This window comes from Vigna radiata, chromosome 3, assembly GCF_000741045.1.
Source record: "Vigna radiata var. radiata cultivar VC1973A chromosome 3, Vradiata_ver6, whole genome shotgun sequence".
Taxonomy (NCBI): Eukaryota; Viridiplantae; Streptophyta; class Magnoliopsida; order Fabales; family Fabaceae; genus Vigna; species Vigna radiata.
The window spans coordinates 5,302,900-5,328,702 of NC_028353.1; the positions used below are offsets into that span (position 1 = coordinate 5,302,900).

General features: G+C 32.8%; 1 protein-coding gene across 13 annotated transcripts in view; it reads left to right on the forward strand.

Annotated features, from left to right (window-relative positions):
* Positions 1–25,803, forward strand: part of LOC106757407 (protein SHOOT GRAVITROPISM 6) — a 48,183-nt gene that overhangs the window by 512 nt on the left and 21,868 nt on the right. For 6 of the 13 annotated variants that reach the window (XR_002667352.1, XR_002667353.1, XM_022779240.1 and 3 more), the window contains exons 3-37: positions 15–69; positions 181–312; positions 1,099–1,170; positions 1,565–1,655; positions 1,764–1,859; positions 3,081–3,159; positions 3,268–3,331; positions 3,557–3,660; positions 3,830–3,935; positions 5,658–5,747; positions 6,629–6,706; positions 7,482–7,549; positions 7,627–7,726; positions 7,830–7,967; positions 8,310–8,399; positions 8,529–8,594; positions 8,767–8,862; positions 8,987–9,061; positions 10,761–10,820; positions 13,333–13,422; positions 13,756–13,877; positions 16,674–16,803; positions 16,890–16,984; positions 17,851–17,986; positions 21,037–21,118; positions 21,428–21,570; positions 21,659–21,739; positions 21,951–22,051; positions 22,460–22,698; positions 22,782–22,891; positions 23,068–23,199; positions 23,329–23,403; positions 23,484–23,617; positions 23,741–23,813; positions 24,345–24,476. Coding sequence is in view for 11 of the 13 variants with exons in the window: in XM_022779240.1 (XP_022634961.1) it covers positions 15–69; positions 181–312; positions 1,099–1,170; positions 1,565–1,655; positions 1,764–1,859; positions 3,081–3,159; positions 3,268–3,331; positions 3,557–3,660; positions 3,830–3,935; positions 5,658–5,747; positions 6,629–6,706; positions 7,482–7,549; positions 7,627–7,726; positions 7,830–7,967; positions 8,310–8,399; positions 8,529–8,594; positions 8,767–8,862; positions 8,987–9,061; positions 10,761–10,820; positions 13,333–13,422; positions 13,756–13,877; positions 16,674–16,803; positions 16,890–16,984; positions 17,851–17,986; positions 21,037–21,118; positions 21,428–21,570; positions 21,659–21,739; positions 21,951–22,051; positions 22,460–22,698; positions 22,782–22,891; positions 23,068–23,199; positions 23,329–23,403; positions 23,484–23,617; positions 23,741–23,813; positions 24,345–24,476 (3,535 nt within the window). In the remaining 2 variants the exon portion in view is untranslated. Of the gene's footprint in view, positions 1–14; positions 70–180; positions 313–1,098; positions 1,171–1,564; positions 1,656–1,763; positions 1,860–3,080; positions 3,160–3,262; positions 3,332–3,556; positions 3,661–3,829; positions 3,936–5,657; positions 5,748–6,628; positions 6,707–7,481; positions 7,550–7,626; positions 7,727–7,829; positions 7,968–8,309; positions 8,400–8,528; positions 8,595–8,766; positions 8,863–8,986; positions 9,062–10,760; positions 10,821–13,332; positions 13,423–13,755; positions 13,878–16,673; positions 16,804–16,889; positions 16,985–17,850; positions 17,987–21,036; positions 21,119–21,427; positions 21,571–21,658; positions 21,740–21,811; positions 21,913–21,950; positions 22,052–22,459; positions 22,699–22,781; positions 22,892–23,067; positions 23,200–23,328; positions 23,404–23,483; positions 23,618–23,740; positions 23,814–24,344; positions 24,477–25,803 lie in introns of those variants that run through there. The other 7 variants (XM_022779242.1, XM_014640075.2, XM_022779239.1 and 4 more) reach the window with 6 other exon arrangements.

A 25,803-nucleotide genomic window follows, 5' to 3' on the forward strand; every position in this document is an offset into this window, starting at 1 on the left:
CGCGTCTTTCTCAGGAATCCTCTTCTCGTTCTTGATTGCTGTGCCGTCGTGTCGCGTGGTGGACGTCGGGTGCGTTTTCACTCTCTCGTTCTCTCTTTATCTCGTTTTTCATTCGATGCTTAGGTTTTACTTGATGATTGCTTTCTTTTATTTATTTATTTCTCTTTTGTGATCTTTCAGCGGTTCGGGAACATGGCTGGAGTTTTCCAAGTGATGGCGTTCGGCGTTCGGTCTCTTGACACAAGAGACGTCGATTCTGCTTTCATGGCGAAGCTAGCTAAGATTGCTACAGCTGAGCTGATATCCTCTAAGGTGCTCTGTTTTCTGTTTTCTTGCAGGAGTGAGTAGCTAGATGCAGTAGTCATAGTAATGGACACAATTCAGTGACAGTCACTTTTATGTTATGTTGTTGGCTTAGTAGGAGTAAGTTGATATGCGTGTGCTTTTTTTGGATACTCGGTCTTACTTCGCACCAACTCAAACTAATTATAGAATAGAGGGAGCGCGTATATGGAGATGTCAGCAGTTGAATTGATCGCTTGGGACTTTTGCCGTTTTGAATTGATGCATGATACGTTTAATTTTTTGTTTCTTTTTTATCAACGTAAGAGGTTGATAAAGTGAGAGATGGGTAGAGTCAAGTGACAAATAATAAAGTGGATTTTGCTGTTTTTAAAATTATTTCTCCATCTTTCTCTCCTACTAAACAGCTTACATTAATTTCACCCTCTTCATTTCTTCACTACCAAAGTCACCATTAGTATCACATGATTATGCGACATAGATTTTCTTTTTCTCATAGTATTTGAGACCTTTATTAGATGAGTAATCTTCATATTTCTGGTCTTTCCTTTATTTGAAATGATGGTAAGGGCTTGTGTGTATAAGCTTCCCTGTAGACGCTTATAGGACAGAAAAATGTTTATGGAGAAGTTTATCTAAACGTATCCTAAGTCTATTATACTCTTATTGGATCGTCCCTTGTGTGTTATTTTCTTGATATCATGGTCATCTTAGAATATTCGAGCTGATGGCTTTACCAGATTTGCTATGTTTCAGCTAATGCTTTATTTAATTCACAGTGGTTGTTTTCTGCAGGAACTAAATTCTGACTGGCAACGAGCAGCAACAAGCCTACTTGTTGCAATAGGCTCACATTTACCTGATCTCGTAAGATATCTTCTTTTTCTTTTTAACTATTGAAATTGGATTTTGTTTGTATTAAAAAATTTAGTTCTATAAAGAATGGAAAGATAGGTTTACAGAGCCACTGAAACAAGAATGACCAAGAGAAAGAAAGATCAGTTGCATTCAACCCTACTGTAGTACAGTTTCTTTTTTACCAGTTGAATCATAAGTTAAGAACTGTTGTCTATACTCCATAGTTTTACTTTATCCTTGTACTTGGAATTATTGAAGTATTTTTCTATCAAGCTAAAGTAATATCTCTCATTCATTTTACTTTCATGGGATGTACCACTGCCTTCCATATATATTTTATATAAACTCTTGGATTTTTGATCTCATGTCTTTGATCTACCATTCCCTTGGATTGGTTTTGCAGATGATGGAAGAAATTTTTCTTCATTTATCTGGGACAAATTCAGCAGTACAGGCTATGGTTCAAATCCTTGCAGAATTTGCTTCTACTGATCGTTAGTAATCAATTTTAACTATGTAAATAGGCTGTCAAATTTTTCTGCGGGATCACACATTCAATTGTAAATGCTGATGAGTTTTTCTTCCATATAAATCTGATACAGCCATGCAGTTCATTCCACGTTGGAAAGGTGTACTTTCCCGAATTTTGCCAATTCTTGGAAATGTACGAGAAATGCATCGCCCCATTTTTGCAAACGGTATAGTGATTTTTCTGTTACTTTGTTGATGGATATGTTTCTTATATCTTTGATGTCTTTTATGAAGCACTGGATAATACTCTGATTGGCTTCACGTATATGTAACCAATTTTGATACTCTTGGATACTTCATTGATACCTATTTGTCAAGTATCAAAACTTATAATTTTTGTGTGAAAATCTAATACAACTACGCTGGTTGTTATATAAACATACAATATGAAACCATGGAAGCACTGTCCATTTGTGAACAAAAAATGGTGATTGTCCTCTTTATGGTTGATTTCAAGAACCAAATGAAATTAATAGTACTATTCCTTTTTGTAAATTAATTGGAAGTGATTTATGATGACAATATTTATACTTTTTTTATTTATTTTAGCAATGTCCATTAAGTATTTCTTAATTTGGATGGAATTGAAATTATATGTTTATTATGTTTTAGGATTCATTATTGATATCTAGATATACATACTAAACTTAAACGTATCTTATTTATTTTTAGAACAATCATATCACCATATTGAATGCATATCATGTACGTGCTTAGTATGCATCATATGTGACTTTCTTGAATTGGTTGAGGTTTCTGACATGGGCAGTTTATATCTGACAGGTCCAGCCTAAGTGAATTGCATATGAATTCACCTTTTTGTAAATTCCATGACATGTTAGGGCATAGAGTAATACTGATAAATGTAAAATTGGAAAACCATAATGTATTAAATATAGTTGTGATGAACAATTTTAGAGTTTTTAAAGGACATGTGCATCTCGTGGTTTCTGGAATTTTAAAGAGACCTTGGCCAAAAAAAAAAACATTTTAAGATAAATTGGAGCATGGACGTGAAAAACATTTATTAGTAGGCTAACATTTTGAATGGATGGTAAAATTGGAGATTTCTATCAGCATGGACGTGAAAAATCTTGGCTACCTGGTTTTGGAGCATGCCAATTTGGTGATTTTATTTTCTTTGTACGTGTTTTTTTAAGTTAACTCTAGGTTTAGTTGGTAATGTGTTATATTATGGCTGATACATCATTGAAATATTTTTAAATTGTTTTAAAAAATAAATTTTGAAAATTTATGATCATTTTTTTGAGCTTTCATTTTTTTATGGTAGGCGAATGGGGGAGTATGATTTTGGCTAACATTGCTCAAAGATGTTATTGTTACTGATAATCTGATCCAGTTAACTCATAATTTATCATTTTTTGCAGCATTTAAGTGTTGGTGTCAAGCATCTTGGCAATATAGTATAGACTTTCCTTCACATTTTCCTCAAGATGCTGATGTCATGTGAGATCAATATACACTCTTCTGGTTTATTTTCTAATTCAACATATCTTGTTCCCTTTATTTCTTATCTGAAGGTGAGAAATATCTCTAATTCTCTATGTAGTGCAGGTCATTTCTAAATTCAGCTTTTGAGCTTTTGTTGAGAGTTTGGGCAGCTTCAAGAGACCTTAAGGTCACTACTATTTTTCTTTACTTTTGTTCTTGCATTCTGCTCCTTATATTAGTCTTTATAATTTTCTGGACCCTTTTTTTGCTGATACATCTATAAAAGTTAAGTTTCTGAACATGTTCTGTTTGTGTGGTTGATGAACATAGATGAGTATTTTAGTGTATAATTTATGACTTTTTTACTTGATTGTTTTTTATCTTTCTCTTATTTAAACTTATTTCGTTTTAGGTTCGTGTGGCAGCTGTAGAAGCACTGGGGCAGATGGTAGGTCTCATAACACGAGCACAGTTAAAGACTGCCCTACCAAGGCTTATCCCTACAATATTGGACTTGTAAGAATGGTCTTCAAAGCATTTTATCTTTTAGTGATCTATTGTTCATATTTAATTCTTTTTTTTTTCTATTTAATGTGTGATTTCTCACTAGATCAAAATATGGAAGACACTTAAAATATCAACTAGTATTATCAGATGGATTCATATTCATATCTTCTTATGTCAGGTATAAAAGAGATCAAGATATAGCTTTTTTGGCTACATGCAGTCTCCACAATCTGCTAAATGCCTCTTTGTTGTCCGAAAGTGGTCCTCCTATGCTTGATTTTGAGGTATGAATACTATAATGTTATTGTTTAAAACGTTTGATGGTATGTTAGAATTTTTTTTATCATACTTCTGGTTATGTGGTAATTTTCAATCAAATCTTAAAAATTTGTATTTAATTTGTTTGCATATCATTTAAGTGATGGGAGAGTCATTGCTTACTTTAGGACGTAGTATGAACATTTATACATTGTTTGGAAATTACCTTTATTATTCTTTTGTTGTGTGGGTTAAGCATTTGTATTTCTGCCATCTTCTATATACCTGCATTTCCTTATCATCATGGGAAAGGAGGGCTAACTGGTTTGTTGTTGTTCTGCTGATAATGTGGTCATCTCTAAAGCAATTTCTACCCTTTTCTAGTAGGAATGAGGGGACAGCTTCATAAGCCTACTAGAATATCTGCTTATGTAAATAAGAAATTTTAATGCCTTGGTATATGTCACTAGTCTAATGCTCATAGTAAATGGTAATGAATGAGGCTTTGAATATTCAATGATTATGGTTTGAAGGACGACTGTGGTTGTTTAGTTTAAATTTGTTCTTTCACAAAAAAATATAATCTGCTGATGTTCATATTGGATTGTATGTTTGTAATATGATAGCCAAAATTATCCAATGATCATACTGCAGTGTGGTGTCAAATGCTATAACTCCATTTATGGGTGTAAAGAAGTTAAAACAAATGCTTTAAAAATTGTTTCAACCAGATAATTGAGAAACTGTGGTTCATAACCCATTGAATCAGTGCATAAACTGGAAATGATAAATATATTAGAATGCAAAAATTTAATTTAGTGGTATTCAGAAGTCAAAATAAAGATAAAAAAAGAACCAATAACTACATGGAAAATAAACTATAAAATAAAGTGGAATAAAAATATAAATAAATTATGTTAATGAAGTGTTTATTTTTTTAGGAATAGATATGGCCTTCCTGAATTTAGGTTTGGCTAAGCATTTTGGTGTTGTGTTACCTTGTTTCTATGGGTTAGTTCTTGTTGAGGTAGCTTAGTTTTGTCTTTGGGTGTATTTTCTTTTGGCATGGGTTTTGGTGTGTTACCCCATGTTTTTTGTATCCCTTTTTTTTTTGTTTTTGTTATGGATTCTCATGTAATGGCATATGATTGCTGAGCTTTGGGATGCTAACCTAGTTGGGATTCTAAGGTGCCATATGCCTAGCGTGTGAGAAAAAAAAACTTCTATGCAGACTTTGTTATAGACTATAAGAGAAGTATGCTGCATTCACAAATTAGTCAAACATTATCTGGCCTGGGTTGGGGGAGGGAGAGTTTATGATTCTTTTGGGTCTAATATAAACAAGAGAGAGCCAACAGTGAATTAAAGGAGAAGAGTTTCTGGATTCAACCAATGTCAGAAAATTTTGGAAAACGTGAGAAAATTGAAGTTAAAGCCACAGTCGAGGACATGGACTTTTGTTTTTGGGCTGCAGATTTCTGAGGCGTCATCATTGAGCCCTAATAGGCATGCTGTCTGGTTGACAGTGCAACAACTTTTAGAAATTGGTGGTCAAGATTTATCGTCCCTTAAAACATCTGACACATTTCTTATTTTATCTTCTTGATGCTTTACGAATCACCATTTCAAGGATGTAGCAAATGCAACACTATCTCAATTCTCTCTTAATTTAGGACACATTCCAAAGTTGTGCTGTATCTTTCTATACTTTTATCACTTGTGAAATTAAATAAAATCGTTGGTTGCAGGATTTGACTATTGTTTTATCAACACTTCTACCTGTGATATCTACGAATAATGATGGCAAAGACCAATCAGATTTCTCTGTGGGACTAAAGGTAATACTATCGATTTCATTAGTTGGAAACTTAATTTGTTTGAATATGATAATGACTGTTGCACCTGTTGCTACAGTGGTCTATCTTTATTCCATTTTTTACCAACTCAACTTTTATGCTTTGAATTTAGTAGTGCAATTCTTTTTAGCATACATTTGTTATGTTCCTTTTGTTTCTTGGACTTAGGTTCCAACTGCAGGCATAATAATTAGTTTGCTTTTTTATGGGTGCCTTTTGCAATTTAGGGTTATAGTGGTTGTGTAGATCAGTGGAATTTATCATTATGGTTTTGTAATGATGTTCTTTTTTGTGGGATGGTATATTTTTCTAGAATATGTTGTTAGCTTTTTTAGCCTGAATAACTTGTCTCTTATTTTACGATAGAGTTGTATTATTTCACTTCCTTATGGGCTAGAATTAAAGCTCTTCTGGGTAAGGAATGGTGTATCTACGCCTACAATTTTGAGTGGATTAAGAGCACAATGTGTTTTAGATTGTGTGGAATTTTAATGGGTTCTCTATGATGCATGGAAAGGGTTTGGACCCTAGAGAGTCTTTTTGAGATGATAATTTTCCATTTTGTTCGTGTTTTTGGGAATTTCATTGGAGGCTTTCATTTGGCTTTGTGCCAGTACTTCCGCTTTTATTAATTTTCTTTTAGATAAGGGTGTCCTATAATATTAAGTTATCTCTGAAGTTGATAATGGTTAAGATGTATACATCTTCAATTTGAAGTGTGTCATAATCTTAACCAACTAATATTTGAGGGAGGGTGCATCTTTAGTTAATAATTGAGAATATCAATTTAGAATAGCTTTTTCCTTTTTCATTATCCAGAGTAAAAGAATTAAACATTTAATTTATTCAATTATGTGTCACAGATGTATAATGAGGTTCAGCATTGCTTTCTGACGGTTGGCTTGGTGTATCCAGATGATTTGTTTTTGTTCCTTGTAAATGTAAGTACTTAAAAATTGGTAGTATGCTTGTAATTCTGTATGGTGTTGATTCAAAGTAATTTTTCTCTTGGCCCCTCCCTTGTTGATTAAAAAAGAAAATTTACGAAGAATAAAAGAGGAATAATATAATAGTATAATATAGATAAAGTCGACAAAAAAAACATCAGGTTAAATTAATTAAATTTCTTGAAGAAGCTTGAATAGAAACAGGGGATGCTGTTTCTTTTGTCTTTATTTTTCCCTTTTTGGCTGGTATGTTTTCTTTAGTAAGTACAAAAAACCTATATTGTTCAAAATTTATTGAAGTTTTTGAAACCAGGAATTGGGATTAAAACTGGGTGGCAATTTATAACTATTAAAACTTATCAGTTAAAGTTAAGGTCATCAAATTCCAAACCTCAGTTTTGGGTGTATTTAGTTTGTTTTTCTGTCCATAAAAAGTAAATTCAAAATAGTACCTAGTTTTTATCTTAAACATTTGTTTTACTCCCGAATGAGTAAAATCACATCACTTCTGTAAAATATTCTAGTCCATACGTTTATCAAAAGTAATCTGGTTTTAGTTCCTCGTTAGGGGATAGGGATTAAAAAGCATTTTACCCTTTAAACTTTAAATGTTGTTAGCATGTTCAGTCCAAGAGGGCATTTTATTGTCAGTATTTTTTATTCCTTGTTTTCTCTATCTATTTTCTTTTTCCAAGTTGAACAATACTTTTTTTGTGTTTCTTGTAATATTTACATATTATGCATGTGTCTCTATTGTACCTGCTTCCAGAAATGCAGATTGAGGGAAGAACCATTGACTTTTGGTGCCCTTTGCATTTTGAAGCATCTTTTGCCAAGGTTCCTGCCTTCTCTATTCCTGATGGTAATTATTCATATATATTAATAATAATGTAACCTACAATTCTTATTTGAAGGCTGTCTGAAGCTTGGCATAGTAAAATATCTCTACTAGTCGAAGCTGTAAAGTCCTTGCTTGAGGAGCAGAATTTAGCTGTTCGAAAGGCACTATCTGAGGTAAGTTCTGTGTTGGTTTTTTAATATTTAAATGAGACAATAGCGTCTTTCAGTAATAGGTCAATATATTTTGGCTTCTCAGTCTTTCCTCCTTTGTTTATAGTTAATTGTGGTTATGGCTTCTCACTGTTACTTGATTGGTTCGTCTGGAGAGTTGTTCATTGAATATCTTGTACGCCATTGTGCTATAACTGATCACAATAGGAGTGATCTTGAGAACATACCAAACAAGAGAATAGAGGTACCTTCTCTCCCCCTTCCCTCAAAGCAAAAAAAGCAAGCAAAGTTCATATCTTTGAATTGCCAAGAATTCTTGTGAATTTTTAGTAAAATATGGTTATATCTTGGAGCTTAATACCAAATTGTGTGTGTACTTCTTACTTTCTTGGATATAGTAGTCCTCTTTACTCCAGTGTTTTCAGTGCTTTAGGAGAACTTTCATATGTTGATATGATTGGAAGACTCTGTCGTTTGAGCTTTCCAGTCTCTAGTTCACCTTTCAATTGAATGTTCGTTGTTGTAGTTATTTTTTCTCCTCTCTTGTATTTATCATGGACACCTAAGTTTTGACGATCCTTCTTAGATGAAAATTGGAGCAGTTACTCCTAGTGAGTTAAGAGCAGTTTGTGAAAAAGGTCTGCTTTTGGTAACTATTACGATTCCTGAAATGGAGGTAAGTTTTATTTCTTTTCATTGTTGATAAATTTTTTTCACTTGTTTTTTGTGGGCTCATTATTTCTTTTAATTCTCTATTTGCTAATTTTACCCACAAATTCTTTTGAATTGATATTGGATTGTACAGCATATTCTTTGGCCTTTTCTGTTGAGGATGATTATTCCACGAACCTACACTGGTGCTGTGGCCACGGTAAAAGTTGTGTCGGGCATTTCAACTTGATTTTTAGATGCATGATTAATTTTATCCATTCATTGTATGATTTGCAAATAGTCTGGAAATATAAATTCATTGCAAAATTGAATTTTTACTTTTGCAGAATTTTTTCTTTGGCAAATGAAATGACATCATTACTACTTTACAGGTGTGCAGGTGTATCTCAGAATTGTGGCGGCATAGGTCATATAGCAACGATATGTTGAGTGAGTGTAAAACCCGTCCTGATATACCAATTGCTGAGGTATGATATCACTAATAGTTTGAATTTTTTTAATATTTATAATTCACTTTTAATTGTTAAAAAAGAACCATTGTTTCCTGTATCAGCACATATTGCCTGGTTGAATAATTTATGCTTGATGCAGGAACTTCTTGCTCGCTTGGTGGTGCTTTTGCATAATCCTCTGGCAAGGGAACAATTGGCCACTCAAATTTTGACAGTGAGCTAATGACATCCCTTAATATCTTCATGATATTTCTCAATAAATTCTTCTTTGATATATATTGTCACATAGAGAGGTCTTCAGCATGACTTTTTTTTTAATGTTGTAATTCCGTATATATACTAACATTCATGGACAAAAAAATAAATTTTTATTAGCTTTGGGCTAAAACCTGAAGAAGTTAACATGTTTGTTGAATAGTTTCGTCAATGCTATTAGGAACTAGATATTTCTTCTCCGATTATTGTATAAAAAAAAACATCTCTCGTATAACTTAACAAGTATTGACTCTATAATAGCCTACACACTTTAGAAGCTTTGCTAAATTACTGTCTAATGCTAAATGTATCATTCTTCTATCCTCTGTTATCATCATTTAGAAAACACATAGCTTCTAAGTTTAGTTCCTCAAAAGTGAACTTTGCCAAATCAAGAAGCCCAACACTATACTTGGAAAAGAGAGTGACTTTATTATTTTCATTCATATCAATTACATTCTCCTTACCTCTATTTGTAGCAATCTAATATTCTAAAAAAGGGAAATAAAGAAACAATATACTGAAAAATAATCCAGAATAATCTTACAAATATTTTCTCTAATTAGGAAGATTTTATAGATATTTTCTCTAATTAAGAAGATTCTTTAGATATTTTTTCTAATTACAACAGCTATCATCATGTGGATATATCTCCACAAATGTTCATCAACCTTGTCTGTCCTTTTTTATACAATAATACCTTCATCTTTTCTAGACAAACGTTGAAGGTTGGAGAACATATAATCAAATATTAGGTCTTTTTTGGATACATTGTTTCTTTCCAAAGACAGATGGAATTTGTTCTCCAATTTTTATCATAACATGACCGAACATAGGACAAGCTCAAGAAGCTTCAAGATAAACTTTTTAGATACTATTTGAAGCAAGCAAACCATATCCTAGAATAAAAATTTAAAGTTTAGATGCGAAAAGATTCAATACCTTTTCGATTTGTATTTGGAAGTATACTAGAAATATCCAAGAAGTGTCTTATAAAAAATCTATGAAATACTTATACTTCAATTTGGTTAGTCTAATCCAAATACTCTACTTCATTGGTACATATCAATGAAGTATCAAAATCTGTGAAGCTTCAATATTTTATTTGTTTCACATGTTATAACACTGATACTTTTGGATACATCATTGATACATGTTGGAAAAATGTTCATATCTTTAAAATATTTATATGCAATAAAACTACAATTGGTGAAGTGACTATGATCTTGGAAACCAAAGAGGGAAAGTGTTCTATTTCCGAATCATTTTAAGAACCTGATGAGATTGATAGTGGTATTTTTCTAAATCTAAATAATGGAAACTAATATATGATGACAGTGATTTATAATTGTTTTATTTTGACAATGGCAGTTTAAGAAATGTACTTTTAATTTGGATTTACATTATGTACTTGTTATGTTTAAGGATTTTTTATACATTTTTAAATATATATCTTACACACGATGATAAAAGTGCCATTGTATTGAGGCCAGGTCTCAATTCTTCGGCATGGTTGCTCAAACTATCTGGAATGTTATTTTAATAAGTATTTGATGAATTCTTTTTATTGTTGATGGTGTCATTCACTAAGCTTTTTTTTTTTTTCAAATTTAGTTGCACACATTCCATTGGATGACATGTAAACATATTTTCTGCAGGTTCTATGTCTTTTGGCACCTCTATTCCCAAAAAATATTAATTTGTTTTGGCAGGATGAGGTAACATTTTCTGCTAAAAATTATATGTTATCTGGTTTAAATATTTAGTGCTTTGTGAATTTCTTTACCTTTTGTTAGAGGTTGACAATCAGTCAAGTTTTATGGTTATACATCATTATTGAAGCATGTCAAATTTGAGCAAATAAATATTGGTGATGGTCTTGCATTTACATATCTTAATTGTGCTTGTTGTTGAAATTGTAATAAATTATCTTCTATTTATAATAGTATAGTTTATAGGTGAATATATTGGATTTATAGGCCAGCCATTTCAGATTTAGAGGAATCTAAATTTCTCTATTTATGTGTAATTATTGTAATAAGCCTATATAAGCCTCCTTAAGTGAAGTCTGTTGACCGGCTTTTTAGTCGCATTAAAGCTCAACAAACCTAAATTCCCCACTAATGTAGTATAGGGGTAACTTAGGGTCTAATCCAAGGACTTGGTTCTTGTTAAGTGTAGAAATGTAGAATTATAGCCTAATTATTAAAAAAATAAAACTAAAACTAAGTGGGGAAAGAAAAATGAATTATTAAAAATAAAAGAACCTAAATGCAGATGCATGACTTAACCTATCTGAATGAATGATGTATGAAAACCAGTTTAAAGAAAACAATTGTCTAATCCTAGAAAACATATGCAATGAAGGAAGGATGTATAAAACCTAATATGCTAAAACCTGAATATGGAAAACAAAGAAACTTAGGGGTAAATGCACGAGAACCAGTAATGCATGATTATGAATTGAAAATGCAAGGATTAATGGGAAGAGAATCAAACTCTAATAGGTATATACAATGTTAAAAGATCGAAACAGAATTAAGACAAAATAAAATTGAAAGAAAAGTGAATATAGAACAATGGGTCTAAAACTGGAATCATAAAGGAACCTAAAATATCATTTCTACCTATTCCATGACCAAATCAGATGCTGGAATTATAAAGGAACCATAAACGAATGTAAAGCAACTCAGAATTCAAAACTGTAATGTAAAATCAATGATGAAGCAAGGAAGTAAATCCAAGTGCGTGAATCAAAATTAAAAGATCATGAAGCATAAAATTGTGCAAAGAAGATAAAAGAACTGAATTGTATTTGAAAATTGGAGAACTGAAATACAAAAATTGTACCGAAAATCACAAAGGGGAACCTCACGGCTTGTCACCCACGCGAGAACCCTCCACAAAATCCAGTAACGAAGAAAACAGTGTATCTACCCTACGAAAGCTTTGAAATCTAAACTAGAGCATGAGAAAGCGAAAAACCTAAGCTAAGTACACCGTCTGTCACCCAGTACACACCCATTATTCATTACAAAGACTTCCTTTTATAGGAAAAGTTCAAAGGTAGAAAAACGAAAGAAAAAAAAGGGGAAAGGGGGGAAGAATCAATTACATCTTGGAAGAGTCTCGAATTAATCTTTAACTGACTCGAACCTTTCTTCTCTTCAACCGTCAACCAGCTATCGATCCGATCAACATTCTGGTCCGATCATCATTATGGGCTTCTTCCTTCGGTCATCATCATTATGGGCTTCTTCAAAAATGGCCCATGGAGCTCGCGTTGCTGCTTCGTCACAGTACCTCTTCTCTCTACGCTTGACGAACCCTAGCTCGAGGGTTGGGAAAATTGGAGAAAACCCCAATCTGATTGAGCTCTCTCTTGCACGAATGAAAATGAAGGAAATGGCAGCAACTGCCAAAACGCACCGCATTACTAATTCATTGCAGCACTTTTACTTTATTGGCTTTAGCCCATCCACGGTTTAGTTCCAGTGCATCAGCCCACTTACCCAATTGACTACTTTAGCCCAAGCAGCCAAGTTCAATTCCTTTGCAAAGGCAGTAGCATTGCAGTGCAGAAATAACGCCTCTTCTTATCAGCACGGGCCCAGCTTGATTGGCCCAATTGATTATGGGCTGATCTGCAAAAATAAAAGATATAGGGTAAATCAGCAAAAAGAGAAAATGGAAATCTATAACAGCAAAAATTAATATGACATTTGAAGTAAAGAGAAAAAAATATTATTTAATAAAAAAAATACTATTTATTATCTAAAAACACAAAATTAATACTATTTCTATTTAAAACCTATTTTTATCCTAATTATACTAATCTATCTTAATTCTAGGAAATTAAAAGCTAAACTATCCTAAAAAAGTAATATTAACATAGAAAAATAGGGAAATTTAGACACTTAACAAAGTCATTCAAATATTCTGGGAATGTTGAATGATAAAATTTTGTGCTTTGCTTGGCTTTCTGGTCTTGTAAAGTTTTAGATGAGGAAAACACTTTAGCAGTTTTATAGTTTTGTATCTAATGTGTCTGCCTGCATAATTCTGTTTGTTATTGATAAATAACCAAAAAGCTTCACATACTTATGTTCATTTTAAAATATAGTTTTGTTGTAATATGCTATTTTGAATCAGTTACATTATAACTTCAAATTTCAGGATGATTATTATAGACCAAAGTGTAATTAATTTCTCTATTTGGGTAAGCTCTAGATTCCAAAGATGAAGGCATATGTTAGTGATACAGAAGACTTAAAGCAGGATCCATCATATCAAGACACTTGGGATGACATGATTATCAATGTGAGTGTGAATGAATTGCTTAACATCCTACCCTTACGTTGTTCAACTGTATAATAAATAGTTCTATAATTTGTAAGAAGTATTTGTCATGAAGGCAAACTTCCTGATCAATGCATGAGCTATTTTTGTTCAAGTAGGTGGAGTATTATAGTTTGTTTGCAACTGAAATATTTTTTCAAATAGGTTAATTGTGAACTGCATTATGATAGTTCTACTGAAGTGATCAAACATGTTTCAAATTGTTTATGTTGATAAGAAAAAGCACAATGATGGATCAGTATACAAATTGTGGTTATTCAAAGCTAATGTATGATCTCTATTTTTGGGCTGCAGTTTCTTGCAGAATCTTTGGATGTGATTCAAGATGCAGATTGGGTTATGTCTCTTGGAAATGTTTTTGCCAAACATTATGAACTTTATGCTTCTGATGATCAACACACTGCGCTTCTGCACCGGTATAATGCTCTAACATTAAGTGTTCTCTTTTGTACACGGAATAGAAACACATGTTAAATATTGCTTTCTGTTACTTGAGAAGTTGCTTGCTTTAAATTTTATCTTATATATACAAAATAAGGCAGATGAAATTGTATATGTACTGGTAATATTCAGGTTCACTGCAGAATATGAAATTAGTAGCTTATGATTCATCATTGTTTGTCTGTTAAATTATTAGGCACCTTTGAAACAAAGACCATAAAAACAAGACAAAGAAGAACAAGAGATAAACTCTCAAACTGAATTATTCACTTATTATCTGTTAAAGAACAATATTTACAAAGGAAAATCCTTTCACACAGGTTATTCCCTGTCACTGAAGTCAAAGACTTTCAATACCAAAATGATAGCCCCGGAACACCTGTGTAATGTGCATTCCTCTATCTCCATATTTCCCTTCCTAACAATACCCACAGCTGCCGGAACAACCTTGTCCTCAAGGTTAAATTCTGAAAATTGATCTTTAATGGCAGAAGTGTTTTCCCCGTGCCAGTCTTTTTTATATTCTTGAACACAGTTCAATGAAATTATTTCATGGGAAACTAGATAGATGGCTTTGCTGCTTGCAAAATTTGCTCTAATCTCAGTTGCAATTTCCTTGCCAACTCCATCATCAATGAATATAGACCCAACAATAAACTCAACTTCAACATGTTCTTTACCCTGGGACATTCTAAAAGTTTGGTATATCCATGAATCAGTCTGTTGATGCACTTCATGCACAGTTGGTGCCCAAAAAACTATAAGAGGTGTTAAACAAGAGGAGACTTGTCATAGAACACCAAATTTTATCAATTGAGATCTTTTTTGTAAATCTTCATTAACTCATCAATCTATCATATTGTGGTGTTTCCATATTTGTCTTATTTTCATGTTCTCTGATTTTCTTTAATTAAGGAAACATATTTTCTATGTTAATTATGTTATTTTTACATATTCATTTGTATCTGGACTTAGCCCACATTCTCATTATTATAAATACATTATTCTATTTGTATTTTCTACACAAAGGAGATTATCCTATACATCCGGTAAGCTATCTTTCACAATATCCAAACCTGTCATTACCTTTTTCTTTCCTTTCTTGATGTCTTGAAGAAGTACTTTAATCTCCTTTATGTCCCATAGATATCTTTGCTTATAGACAATTCTGTCTTCATCTTTGCCATAACTCTTCCTTGCTTGTTGGCCAACCTTTCCAAAGAACTCACTGTACTTTCTATAGTTCCCCTTCTCTTCAGATGTGGCAGGTCAGACCAGTTTGTTTTGATACGTGAACAAAACATAAAAGAAAGAGACCTGGAAAAAGGAGACTCAAAGCACCAATGATTAAATGTCGTGTTCGGGCTATCTCTATTGTTTAGAAAAAAACAGAAAACACATACAAAGGTGCTCTCTCCTTTACCGTGAGATAATACTCATTTACAACTCCAACTTCTTAAGAAAAGTGTGTCCCTCAAAGGATTTGATTGGTCTAATTATATAGACCAACTCTCACTCCAAAAACACATATTCATTTGCCTCCATTATTGTGCACCACTTACACCTCTTCATTTATTGTTCCACTGCAAAGCTTCCATCTCTTCATTTCTTTATTATTCCACTACACCACTTCCACCTCTTTATTTATTGTTCCACTGCACCCTTTAGTTTTCCTTCTATAATAATCTTTACATGCCTTCTCATTGTTCCCATTACTATCATGATCCCATCTAATTAGGAAAACAAATAGTGAAATAAGAAAATGTGGTAAAAGTCCTTAAAGATAATGAAAAATAGGGGAACTATTCCTAAAGGGTAATAATCTTAGATAGACAATGTCATAAAAACAATGACCATGAACTTTACTAGTACAAGCCAAAAGATGGCTAATTATTTTCTCAAAATGAAATGCACAGCAAAAGAATTTTTCATAAAGATGTAAGAATTGTTATCCAACTTGATGCACAAAAGAGTAGCATAAATATTACACATTGCCGTGCACATTGGTTTCTTTCGTTCTGTCAAAACCAATAAATTCAGTCAACAGAAACTAGTCCACATGCCTTAGGGAAAATTCAATACTTTCCCTAAATGATCAAATCTGTAATGAAAGAAACAGTTGGAGTACAAGAACAAATGGGGAATCAATTCAATTTTTGACTGCAATATATTACATTAGTGGTTTCCTTCTATTAATTAAAAATTGTCATGCTGATTTCAGAAATGTTCTTGTTGGGAAAAAAAGCAAATCCACAGCATTTAGAGACAATGTCAAAGTACACTATATAAATGGAGGAAATCCTTACCTATTAAGCGGGTTGAGTTAAGCCTAAAGCTACTTCGTAAGATGTTATGAGAATCTATTCTAGATCAATTAAAAGAGTCACTTGTTGTATTATCTGTTTACGAAGCCTAATAGTGCTGGATGTGAGTGGGTGTATTGGGAAAAACCCCAAGTCGGTCATACGAGTTGAGCCTAGGCCTAAATTTGCATTTGTAAGAATTCTAAAGCCTATGATGAGAAGTGATTGAAAAAGATGAGCAAAGAGTTTTATGTTTTTTTTTTTTTTTTTTTTTTTTTTTTTTTTTATATTATTATTATTACTAGTCTGTGCATAAACACCCATATACCACAGTATTTTATTTCCAACTTTTGGCATAACCATGGATTCTCCAATTTGGTCCTCTGCATGCACGTGCCTTTTGAAAATTCAAGTTACCATTACTTAAGATTGGAAAAGGTGTGAAAAAGGTATTGTACTTGAACACAGGTGCCTAGGCATTCTGCTTCAAAAGGTTAACGAAAGAGCTTATGTCCGTGATAAAATAGATTGGATGTACAAGCAGGCAAACATTGCAATTCCAACAAACAGACTTGGATTGGCAAAAGCAATGGGATTGGTGATTTAATCTTTTTATTTATTTTAATCTTGTTGGATTCCTTTTCCTTTCCTATTGCTTCTTAAACATACTTTCTATTTATTAAGGTTGCTGCATCACACTTGGATACAGTGTTGGACAAGCTGAAGGACATTTTAGACAATGTTGGGCAAGGCATATTTCAGAGGTTTATGCCTGATTTGTAGGATTGAGTGTATACCCTTTTTTTTTTTTTTCAAAATGTTATTTGATGAAGTTTTGATATTCAGATTTTACTGCCACACGTGTGAATTGTTTTCATCCTCCTTTCTCTCCTTTATATTTTGTTTTCACATTGGAATTCAAAACCTTAAGTTTTTTAATGATAGCTTATGAAATTGTTGCTCCTTGTATAATAATCTCAAATAAAACAGTAACCATGCTTTTATATCACCATAATATTACTGGAACTTTTCTGTTTCTATTAGTAATTTAAATGGCATCAGAAACCGAGGAATCTATTTACATAGATCCTCTTTAGCAGGAAAAGGAAACTATAGAATGCTAATAGGATTTTAATCTCTTCAGTGGTTTGCTCTGTTCCCAAATCTTTTTATTCAATCACGTCATGCACATTTCCTAATAACGTTCCCTCCCTTCTTGTTTTTCTCCCTTGTTTTTCCCTTGCCTTCATATCAGGCCAAATCCCGATTCTGTCTTGAGTCCGTTACCTAGCCTTCCATCAGGTCTTCTTAAAATGATTTTTTTTTTTTCCTTTTCCTTTCGAAGATTATATTACATTCAGAATTTGTCGTTTTTATTTGATACATGCTCTGTTTATTGAACAGTAAGTTTTGCATAAGAACATGATACCAGCTTGGAGAGAGATAGATCTTTATCTCCTGTCATTGAACATTAACATTTTCATCATTTCAAGTGTTCCTTAACTTACCTGCTGAATGCTCTGTTTTTCATCATTGCAAGTGTTCCTTAACTTACCTGCTGAATGCTCTGTTTTTGATTTTTCTTTTCTCAAGATTCGTATAGTTTCAGACTGTCTTATCTATTTGTAGCTTTTATTTGTTGCAGGATCCTGTCATTATTTTCAGATAGTTTCAGAACGGAAGAGTCTGATGACATTCATGCTGCTTTGGCACTAATGTATGGATATGCTGCAAAGTATGCCCCATCAACAGTTATTGAAGCCAGAATAAATGCCCTTGTTGTAGGTCATTTTTTTTCTCTGCATTTTTCTTTGTTGTCTTGCTTTATTTCTGATCAGATACTTAAGGAATAATTAATGTTTCATTTGGAACCATTCTCAGTTCTGTTTAGACGCAGTTATAATTAGGTACTGTTTAAAAAGAAAAATGATGTTAGAGATGTGGAACTGTGTGTCTAAAGTATTGGACTGAGTCTATTTTATATAAGTTGATTACAATAGATACAAATGACAATAGATACATGATATTATAAGCCTATTAATGAGATTCTAATGAAATTTGGTTGATATCCCTACAATTACAAATATCCTAATTAAATAAGGAAACAAATCACAAAATATAAAAGAATAAATCCTGAGAGAATGTAGGATATTCCCAAATATGTTAAAATCGTATCATTATAAATATCTCTTATTTCTATTAAATGAGATTCTAATGAAATTTGGTTGATATCCCTACAATTACAAATGTCCTAATTAAATAAGGAAACAATTCACAAAATATAAAAGAATAAATCCTGAGAGAATGTAGGATATTCCCAAATATGTTAAAATGGTATCATTATAAATATGTCTTATTTCTAGCACCCCCAAGTTGAAGTGTACTAAGCTTTAAGTAGTTGGAAAAGAAATCCAGAGAGGGTGAATCTGGATAGAATAGCTAGAATGATAGCTTAGCCATATATCTAAAATAACCATTAGTTTGAGCAAAGATTCATAGCAAGCAAAGCAAAGTTCATCCATCTCAAAGGTGTGCATTTGAAAGCTGCAAATCGATAGAGTTATCAGCAAAGCGAATGTCGGTTAAAAAGAAATTCACTGTTAATATGATTCAACCAGGAAAAGATACTTACCTGTTAGAAAAATGCTTCAGGACTGAAACATTTCCACCTTTTAATTCTGTTTTATTTTATTTTTTTAATTGTCATTGTTTCCCTAATTTTAAGGAATCAGTTAGGGTTGTTATATCTGATTCATGCATTTTATTTAATGGCCTATTTCTAGGAACACATTATTAGTGGGTGGTTATTTTTTTCAAGTTTTATAAATTGTAATGTTTTCTGATTTAATAAAGCAAGTTTTCATTGTTCTCCTTCAATATTTTTTGCCCGTTTGTTTCTGTTCATTTTTGTTCCCTATTAAAGGAATTCTGCTTTCTTATAAATTACCAACAACTGGTATTTAGAGCTCTTTTTCTTACTGGACCTTTAGAATGGATTATGAATCAAGCTTTTCCCAAGTAGCTCTTCCAATTTTCAATGAAGAAAATTATGATCTTTGGGCTGTTAAAATGGAGGCTTACCTAGAAGCTTTAGATCTTTGGGAAGCCATAGAAGAAGATTTTGAAATCTTTTGTTGCCAGACAATCCCACTGTGGCCCAAATAAAAAATCATAAGGAGAAGATAACCCGAAAAGCAAAAGCAAAGTCATGTCTTTATGCTGACATCTCTGCAACCATCTTTACTAGGATCATGACTCTCAAATCAGCAAAAGCAATTTGGGATTATCTAAAGATAGAATATACTGGAGATAAAAAAATTTGAAGCATGCAAGTGTTTAACTTAATAAGAGAATTTGAACTTGAGAGAATGAAAGAGTCTGACACTATCAAGAAGTATTTAGACAAATTGTTGGGTATTGCCAACAAGATAAAATTATTAGGAAGTAATTTTGCAGATTCTATAATTGTTGAGAAAATTTTGGTGACGGCTTTAGAAAGGTATAAAGCATGTATTGCTTCTTTGGAGAACACAGAGAATATTTCTAAATCACTCTTGTTGAAGTGATACATGCCTTCCAGGCCCAAGAGCAACGAAGATTGATGACGGAAGATTATGCTATTGAAGGTGCTCTTCTAGTCAAGAGCCAATAAGCAAAAAACTACAAGAAGAATCATTCAGCCAACAGTCAAAGCAGTGCAAATAATTACAACAAAAGAAAGGATTAAAAGAAAAATTACCCTTCTTGTGAACACTGTGGCAAAATCGGTCACCCTCTATTCAGATGTTGGAAGAGACCAAATACTAAATGCATATAGTGCAATCAAATGGGACATGATTCAAAGGGCATACTCATTGATTCAACCATTGCTTTCAAGCGCTCGAGTTCTTCTTTATAAGCTTTCATATCAAGAGTCATAAATGATAGGATATTGGACGACAACAGTGGGTACTATTGTAGCGGAAATAGAGCTCCCAAGATCGATATTTTCATTCATATCAATTACATTCTCCTTACCTCTATTTGTAGCAATCTAATCTTCTTAAAAAGGGAAATAAAGAAACAATATATTGAAAAATAATCTAGAAGATCCTATTGATATTTTCTCTAATTAGGAAGATTCTATAGTTGTTTTCTCTAATTAAGAAGATTCTATAGATATTTTCTCTAATTACAACAGTATTAAATGTATTACTAGAAGTTGTTAGCAAATTCTAGAGATCTCTTGTAATTATTACTTTAGGGTTTGAGTTCTCTATATATAGAAGTTGATATACTATTTCAAATTAATTAACCAGCAACCATCTTCTTTCTTTCATATTAATCCTTTTAAGTTGGTATTAGATATTACTTGAAGTCAGCCATTTTTTTTTAATTATTGGGGTTGCTTGAAGTGACTCCAGGTTGTGGTTCTGTTGCTATTGTTGTTGTCCTCGTTAGCGTAAGGAGGGTGTATTGAAAGTCCTACATCGACTAGAGTATATAAGTGATTGTAAACTTCACCTTACAAGCTAATTTTAGTGAGTTGAGTTAACTTTAAATTCCACTTTTTTTTAAGAAAAACAATTTTCTAAACAGTTTCATTAATTTGCCTTTTGAAAACCAATGAAAGTTATAGAACCAGTCTATATCAGAACTTAGGTTTTTTTATTTTAAAAAAAAGGATTGTGTCCTGGTTTACTCTTCTGTTCAAATTATGCATGAAAGAACAAAATCGTAAACGAAGTGTAGGTTGAGTTTCTCCTTTCCTGTAAGTGCGTTTTTTTTGCTTATTTGCATATGTTTGTAGTAAGGGAAAGTTGATTACATCGTTTCATTTATTTGTGGGCAGGGCACCAATGTGCTCTCACGACTTCTTCATGTGCGTCATCCCAAAGCAAAGCAAGCGGTCATCACAGCAATTGATTTACTAGGTTTATAGTTATCTTTTCAGAGTTTTATTATTTTTCATTCTCATTCTTATCCCTTTCATTTTTTAACTGCTGATATGGTTGTCATGAAAACTTATCTTCTATTTTTTTCTTCTCACTTGACTTGAATTTATGCAAAAAAAGGGATTGCTACAAAACCTACTTTAGAAAGTGAACATCTGTGAAAGTTGTGGTTATTATGCCCCATATACAATAGTTGTAGAAATCATGTTATTCATGATTTGCTTATGTTTAATGAATAATTTTTATGACTGACTTTGTTTGATTAATTGTGAGCTTGATTTATTGCAGGTAATGCTGTTATTAATGCTGCTGAAAGTGGCTCACCATTTCCACTGAAAAGAAGGGACCAACTGCTTGATTATATTTTAACTTTAATGGGTCGGGATGATGAAGATGGTTTTGCTGATTACAATGACCTATTGCGTACTCAGGTATATGAAATTGAGTTATGCCTAAGATGAAGACGGTCATTTAAAGCTGAGAGTATGTCAGTTTGCTAATGTGATTTCTTATATTTAGGCCCTTGCTATAAGTGCCTGCACCACTTTGGTCTCTGTGGAACCAAAGCTAACAGTTGAAACTAGGAACCATGTAATGAAGGTATGTGGGTTTCATTTGATTTATTTTTAATCCTACCTTTTAATCATCCTAGTTTCCTGATGAATTTGACAGGCTACATTGGGGTTCTTTGCTATACCAAATGATCCAGTTGATGTTGTCAATCCCCTTATAGACAACTTGATTACCCTTTTATGTGCAATTCTTCTCTCTGGGTTATTTAATCATCCAAGTTTCCTGATGAATTTGACAGGCCACATTGGGGTTCTTTGCTATACCAAATGATCCAGTTGAGGTTGTCAGTCCCCTTATAGACAACTTGATTACCCTTTTATGTGCAATTCTTCTCTCTGGGTAATTTAAGTTAAAATCTTTTTATTATTTATTCTGCTTAAGTTTCTAGTTTGTTATATTACCAGTTCTTTTGAACATTGTTCAACTTTGTTGTTTTCTTTAGAACCGTGTCAACTGTGCATCATTTTATTTTTATTGGTCATTTAAAAAAAAGTTTTGATTTATTAAATAAAATTGTTTCTCTTTTATTAGATCTGTTTTTAATTCCATCCTGGGCTATCAGTTCTTGTTTGTTGTTGGTTCCGCATCTTGTTCACTGCAAACATAACATCATTATCGCACTCCTTCTAAACACACCTGCCAGTCAGTTTTTGTCATGAACGTTTTTTGTCATTTCTATCTGGTCGTTCTGTGCATGTATAGTTACTTTTTCTTTCTCGTGCTGATTAGTAAAAATTTAATATATAGGGGAGAAGATGGAAGAAGTCGAGCAGAACTACTAATGCTTATCTTGAGGCAAATTGATCAATTTGTCTGTTCGCCCATTGAGTATCAGAGGAAAAGAGGCTGCCTTGCTGTACATGAGATGCTTCTAAAGTTTCGCATGATTTGTGTTAGTGGGTATTGTGCACTGGGCTGCCATGGGAGTTGTGCACATAACAAGCAAATCGACAGGACTCTGTTTAGGAATTTTTCTAAACTGCCATGTAAATATGTTTTTCCATTAGATACCATTGAATTGCTCTTCTTTCATATATTCTGAAGTATAGTTTTTCTTATCAACCACCAGCTGTATTTGTACTGCCAAGTCGAGAAGCTCTGTGCTTGGGAGATAGGGTTATAATGTACCTTCCACGATGTGCAGACCCAAATTCTGAAGTCCGAAAAGTATCTGCACAAGTAAGTAGTATATGAGAAGTTGTGCTCCTTTACAGAAAAAGGCATTCAGTATTTGTATAGTTTCAGGGATATAGTATGGTCTATATTCTATAATGTGCATGCTCTGTGCTTAACTTCTGTAGGGAGGATATTGTGGACTTGTTCTTAAATAGTCTAATTAATTGTTTTTTGTGCAGATTATTGATTTACTCTTTAGCATCTCTCTTTCACTTCCAAGACCTGCGGGTTCATCTATATCTGCTGAGGTTATAGAATTGTCATACAGTGCATTATCTTCTCTTGAGGATGTTATAGCCATATTGAGGAATGTAAGTTCACTGACCACTTTGTTTTATTTCCTTGCTTTTTGTTCTGTTTTTTCCATCTTGTATTTTATAGTGTCAGAATAAGTGAGACCAAAGCACTTGGTTTTCATGTATATTTGTATATATATGCAGGATACTTCTATTGATCCATCAGAAGTTTTCAACAGGATTGTTTCCTCCCTCTGCATTTTGTTGACAAAAGAGGAGGTAAGTGTCTTTGATTCTTCTGCGTGTGTATGGATCATATCTATGTTACATTTAATAACTGTGTTGGCACTGGTGTACAGATGGTGGCTACACTGCATGGTTGCTCAGTTGCTATATGTGATAAGATCAAGCAGTCAGCTGAAGGGGCTATTCAAGCTGTTGTTGAATTTGTTACAAAGAGAGGGGGGGAATTGACTGAAATTGATATCTCAAGGTTTAAAGCATAGTGTATACACCAACACAATGTTACTTGAACTTTGTTGATATCGTACTGTCTTTTGAACTTTTAATTTTGAGCATAGGTTATGGTGACATGACATAATGTTTTTGCCCACAGGACAACCCAATCATTGATCTCTGCTGTTGTGCATGCAACTGACAAGCATTTGCGTGTGGAAACTCTTGGAGCTGTATCCTTTTAATATTTTTAAAGTTGACATATTTCGTTGAATATCATGTCATAATTTTAATTTGTTAGGAAGGTTTTGTTTGTTTTTCTCTCTCATATATATAATCGGTATATGTTGTTTTCAAGCTTTTCACTAATAGATCCCTTATTAAATAATGACAGTGTCTAAGGAGTAGGAAAATGTGCAATGCACTTGATCAAAATTAGGAGAGTGAATATTCTAGCTAAGCTAGATCATGGGGTGTGCTTGTGTTGTATGATGGAAAGAAACAGTATAAACTGGGGGAGGTTGAGAGGTGAGATGGGAAGGAATTTGCTTTGACCTGGGAGAGAATGTGTAACTCTTGAATTTTCCCATATTATCAATTTTTTCGATCTTCTGCATCACTTATGTATTTCTCATACATAGTCTTGGTATCATTCTGATACAGGCTAGGGTTTCACTGATAATGCATACCTGTCTCTGATTTTACTTCAATGTTTCTGGTGTCTGTGATTTTCTACTGGCAAATTTATCCTTTACTTGCTAAAGATTTCTTCTTTGGCTGAAAATACTAGCTCAAAAACTGTTTTTGATGAAGTCCTGGCTACTGCTGGAAGGGATACGATCACAAAGGATATATCTAGGTTACGTGGAGGATGGCCCATGCAGGATGCATTCTATGTAAGTCTCATTGTTTTCAGTATGAAGTTCTTTAATCCACTGTTATACAGAATGTCCACTGATCATTTTTATTCAAGAATTGATTTACACAAAGCAATGATTGGATATGAAGAAAATAGGGCTCTAAAAGTTGTTGCTGTTATGCTACACAGATATGGGGTTAGGTATAAGGAATATAAAGAGAGGACTTGGAAAATCTATGCTTATAGAAATAAATACAGTCATAGGTTATTGTAGGCAGGATTGTTAGGGTAATGGCAATTCTACCAGGTAGTCAGTTAGGTGGTTAAATTGGAGTAAGTTGCACAGAGAGGGACTGAAAAATATGTTTCACAGCCAAACTGAGTCTGCAAACTCTATTGAGTATGGAAAACCTTGTGAACAATTAGTCTCCTAAATCCTGATTTATTCTCCCTTTAATAACAGATAAACTGTTATTTCAGTTTTCCGTTATTGTCATTGCACTTTGGTACCTATCTCTTAAGCTTTACAGCCCCTAATAGAATGGCTGTTGGATACAATATTTGTTCAACACTGGGATGTCATTCTGCAGAATAAAATATTAGTTAGATACAAGAATTAAGAGTTTCTTAACCTTTTACGAATTTCCCTACTAATTAAGCAACAGACAAGAATTATAGCAATTCTAGTAAGTGGAACATGACGATTGCATAATAGATGGCTTAATTGCATGGAAAAGTAAAAAACATGAGGATTCATATCACTAATATCTTTAGGGAGGGAACTATAGAGTGGATAAGTTAACCAATTTTTGTATTACTTTGCAGTGGTTTACATGATAGGTGTTAAATATAGTGAAAATTATATATTGGAATTAATCTCTTGTGATAAATACATACATAGGGTTCTCTATTTATAATAGAAGAAATATGGGTTAAGCCCAAATACAAATGAATATGTAAGAATAAAATAAAATAAAATAAGAACATGTTTCCCTAATAAACATATAGGGACTATATTTCCCTAATTAACATAAACACAATATAAACTAAATATAATATCTCTAACAATAGGATAGTATACCTTTTGTAAATTCTGATATTTTTGGAGAAAGATTTCAACTTCCTTGTTATAGGTTTTCTTGGTGGGTAGTGGTCTAGTCCGCCACTTTTTTTTATTTTTTTCTCATTTATTTTATGGATTAGGGTGTTGCATATGATTGTTAATTGTGGTGTTGTCAGCACAGCTAGGATGACAATTAATATTGTGATGGTTAGCACTACCTTTTTTTTTAAAAAAAAAATGGTGCATCTTCAGTTAGAAGCTTTGGGTGCTCTTAATTTAAATTTAACCGTCTATTAGAACA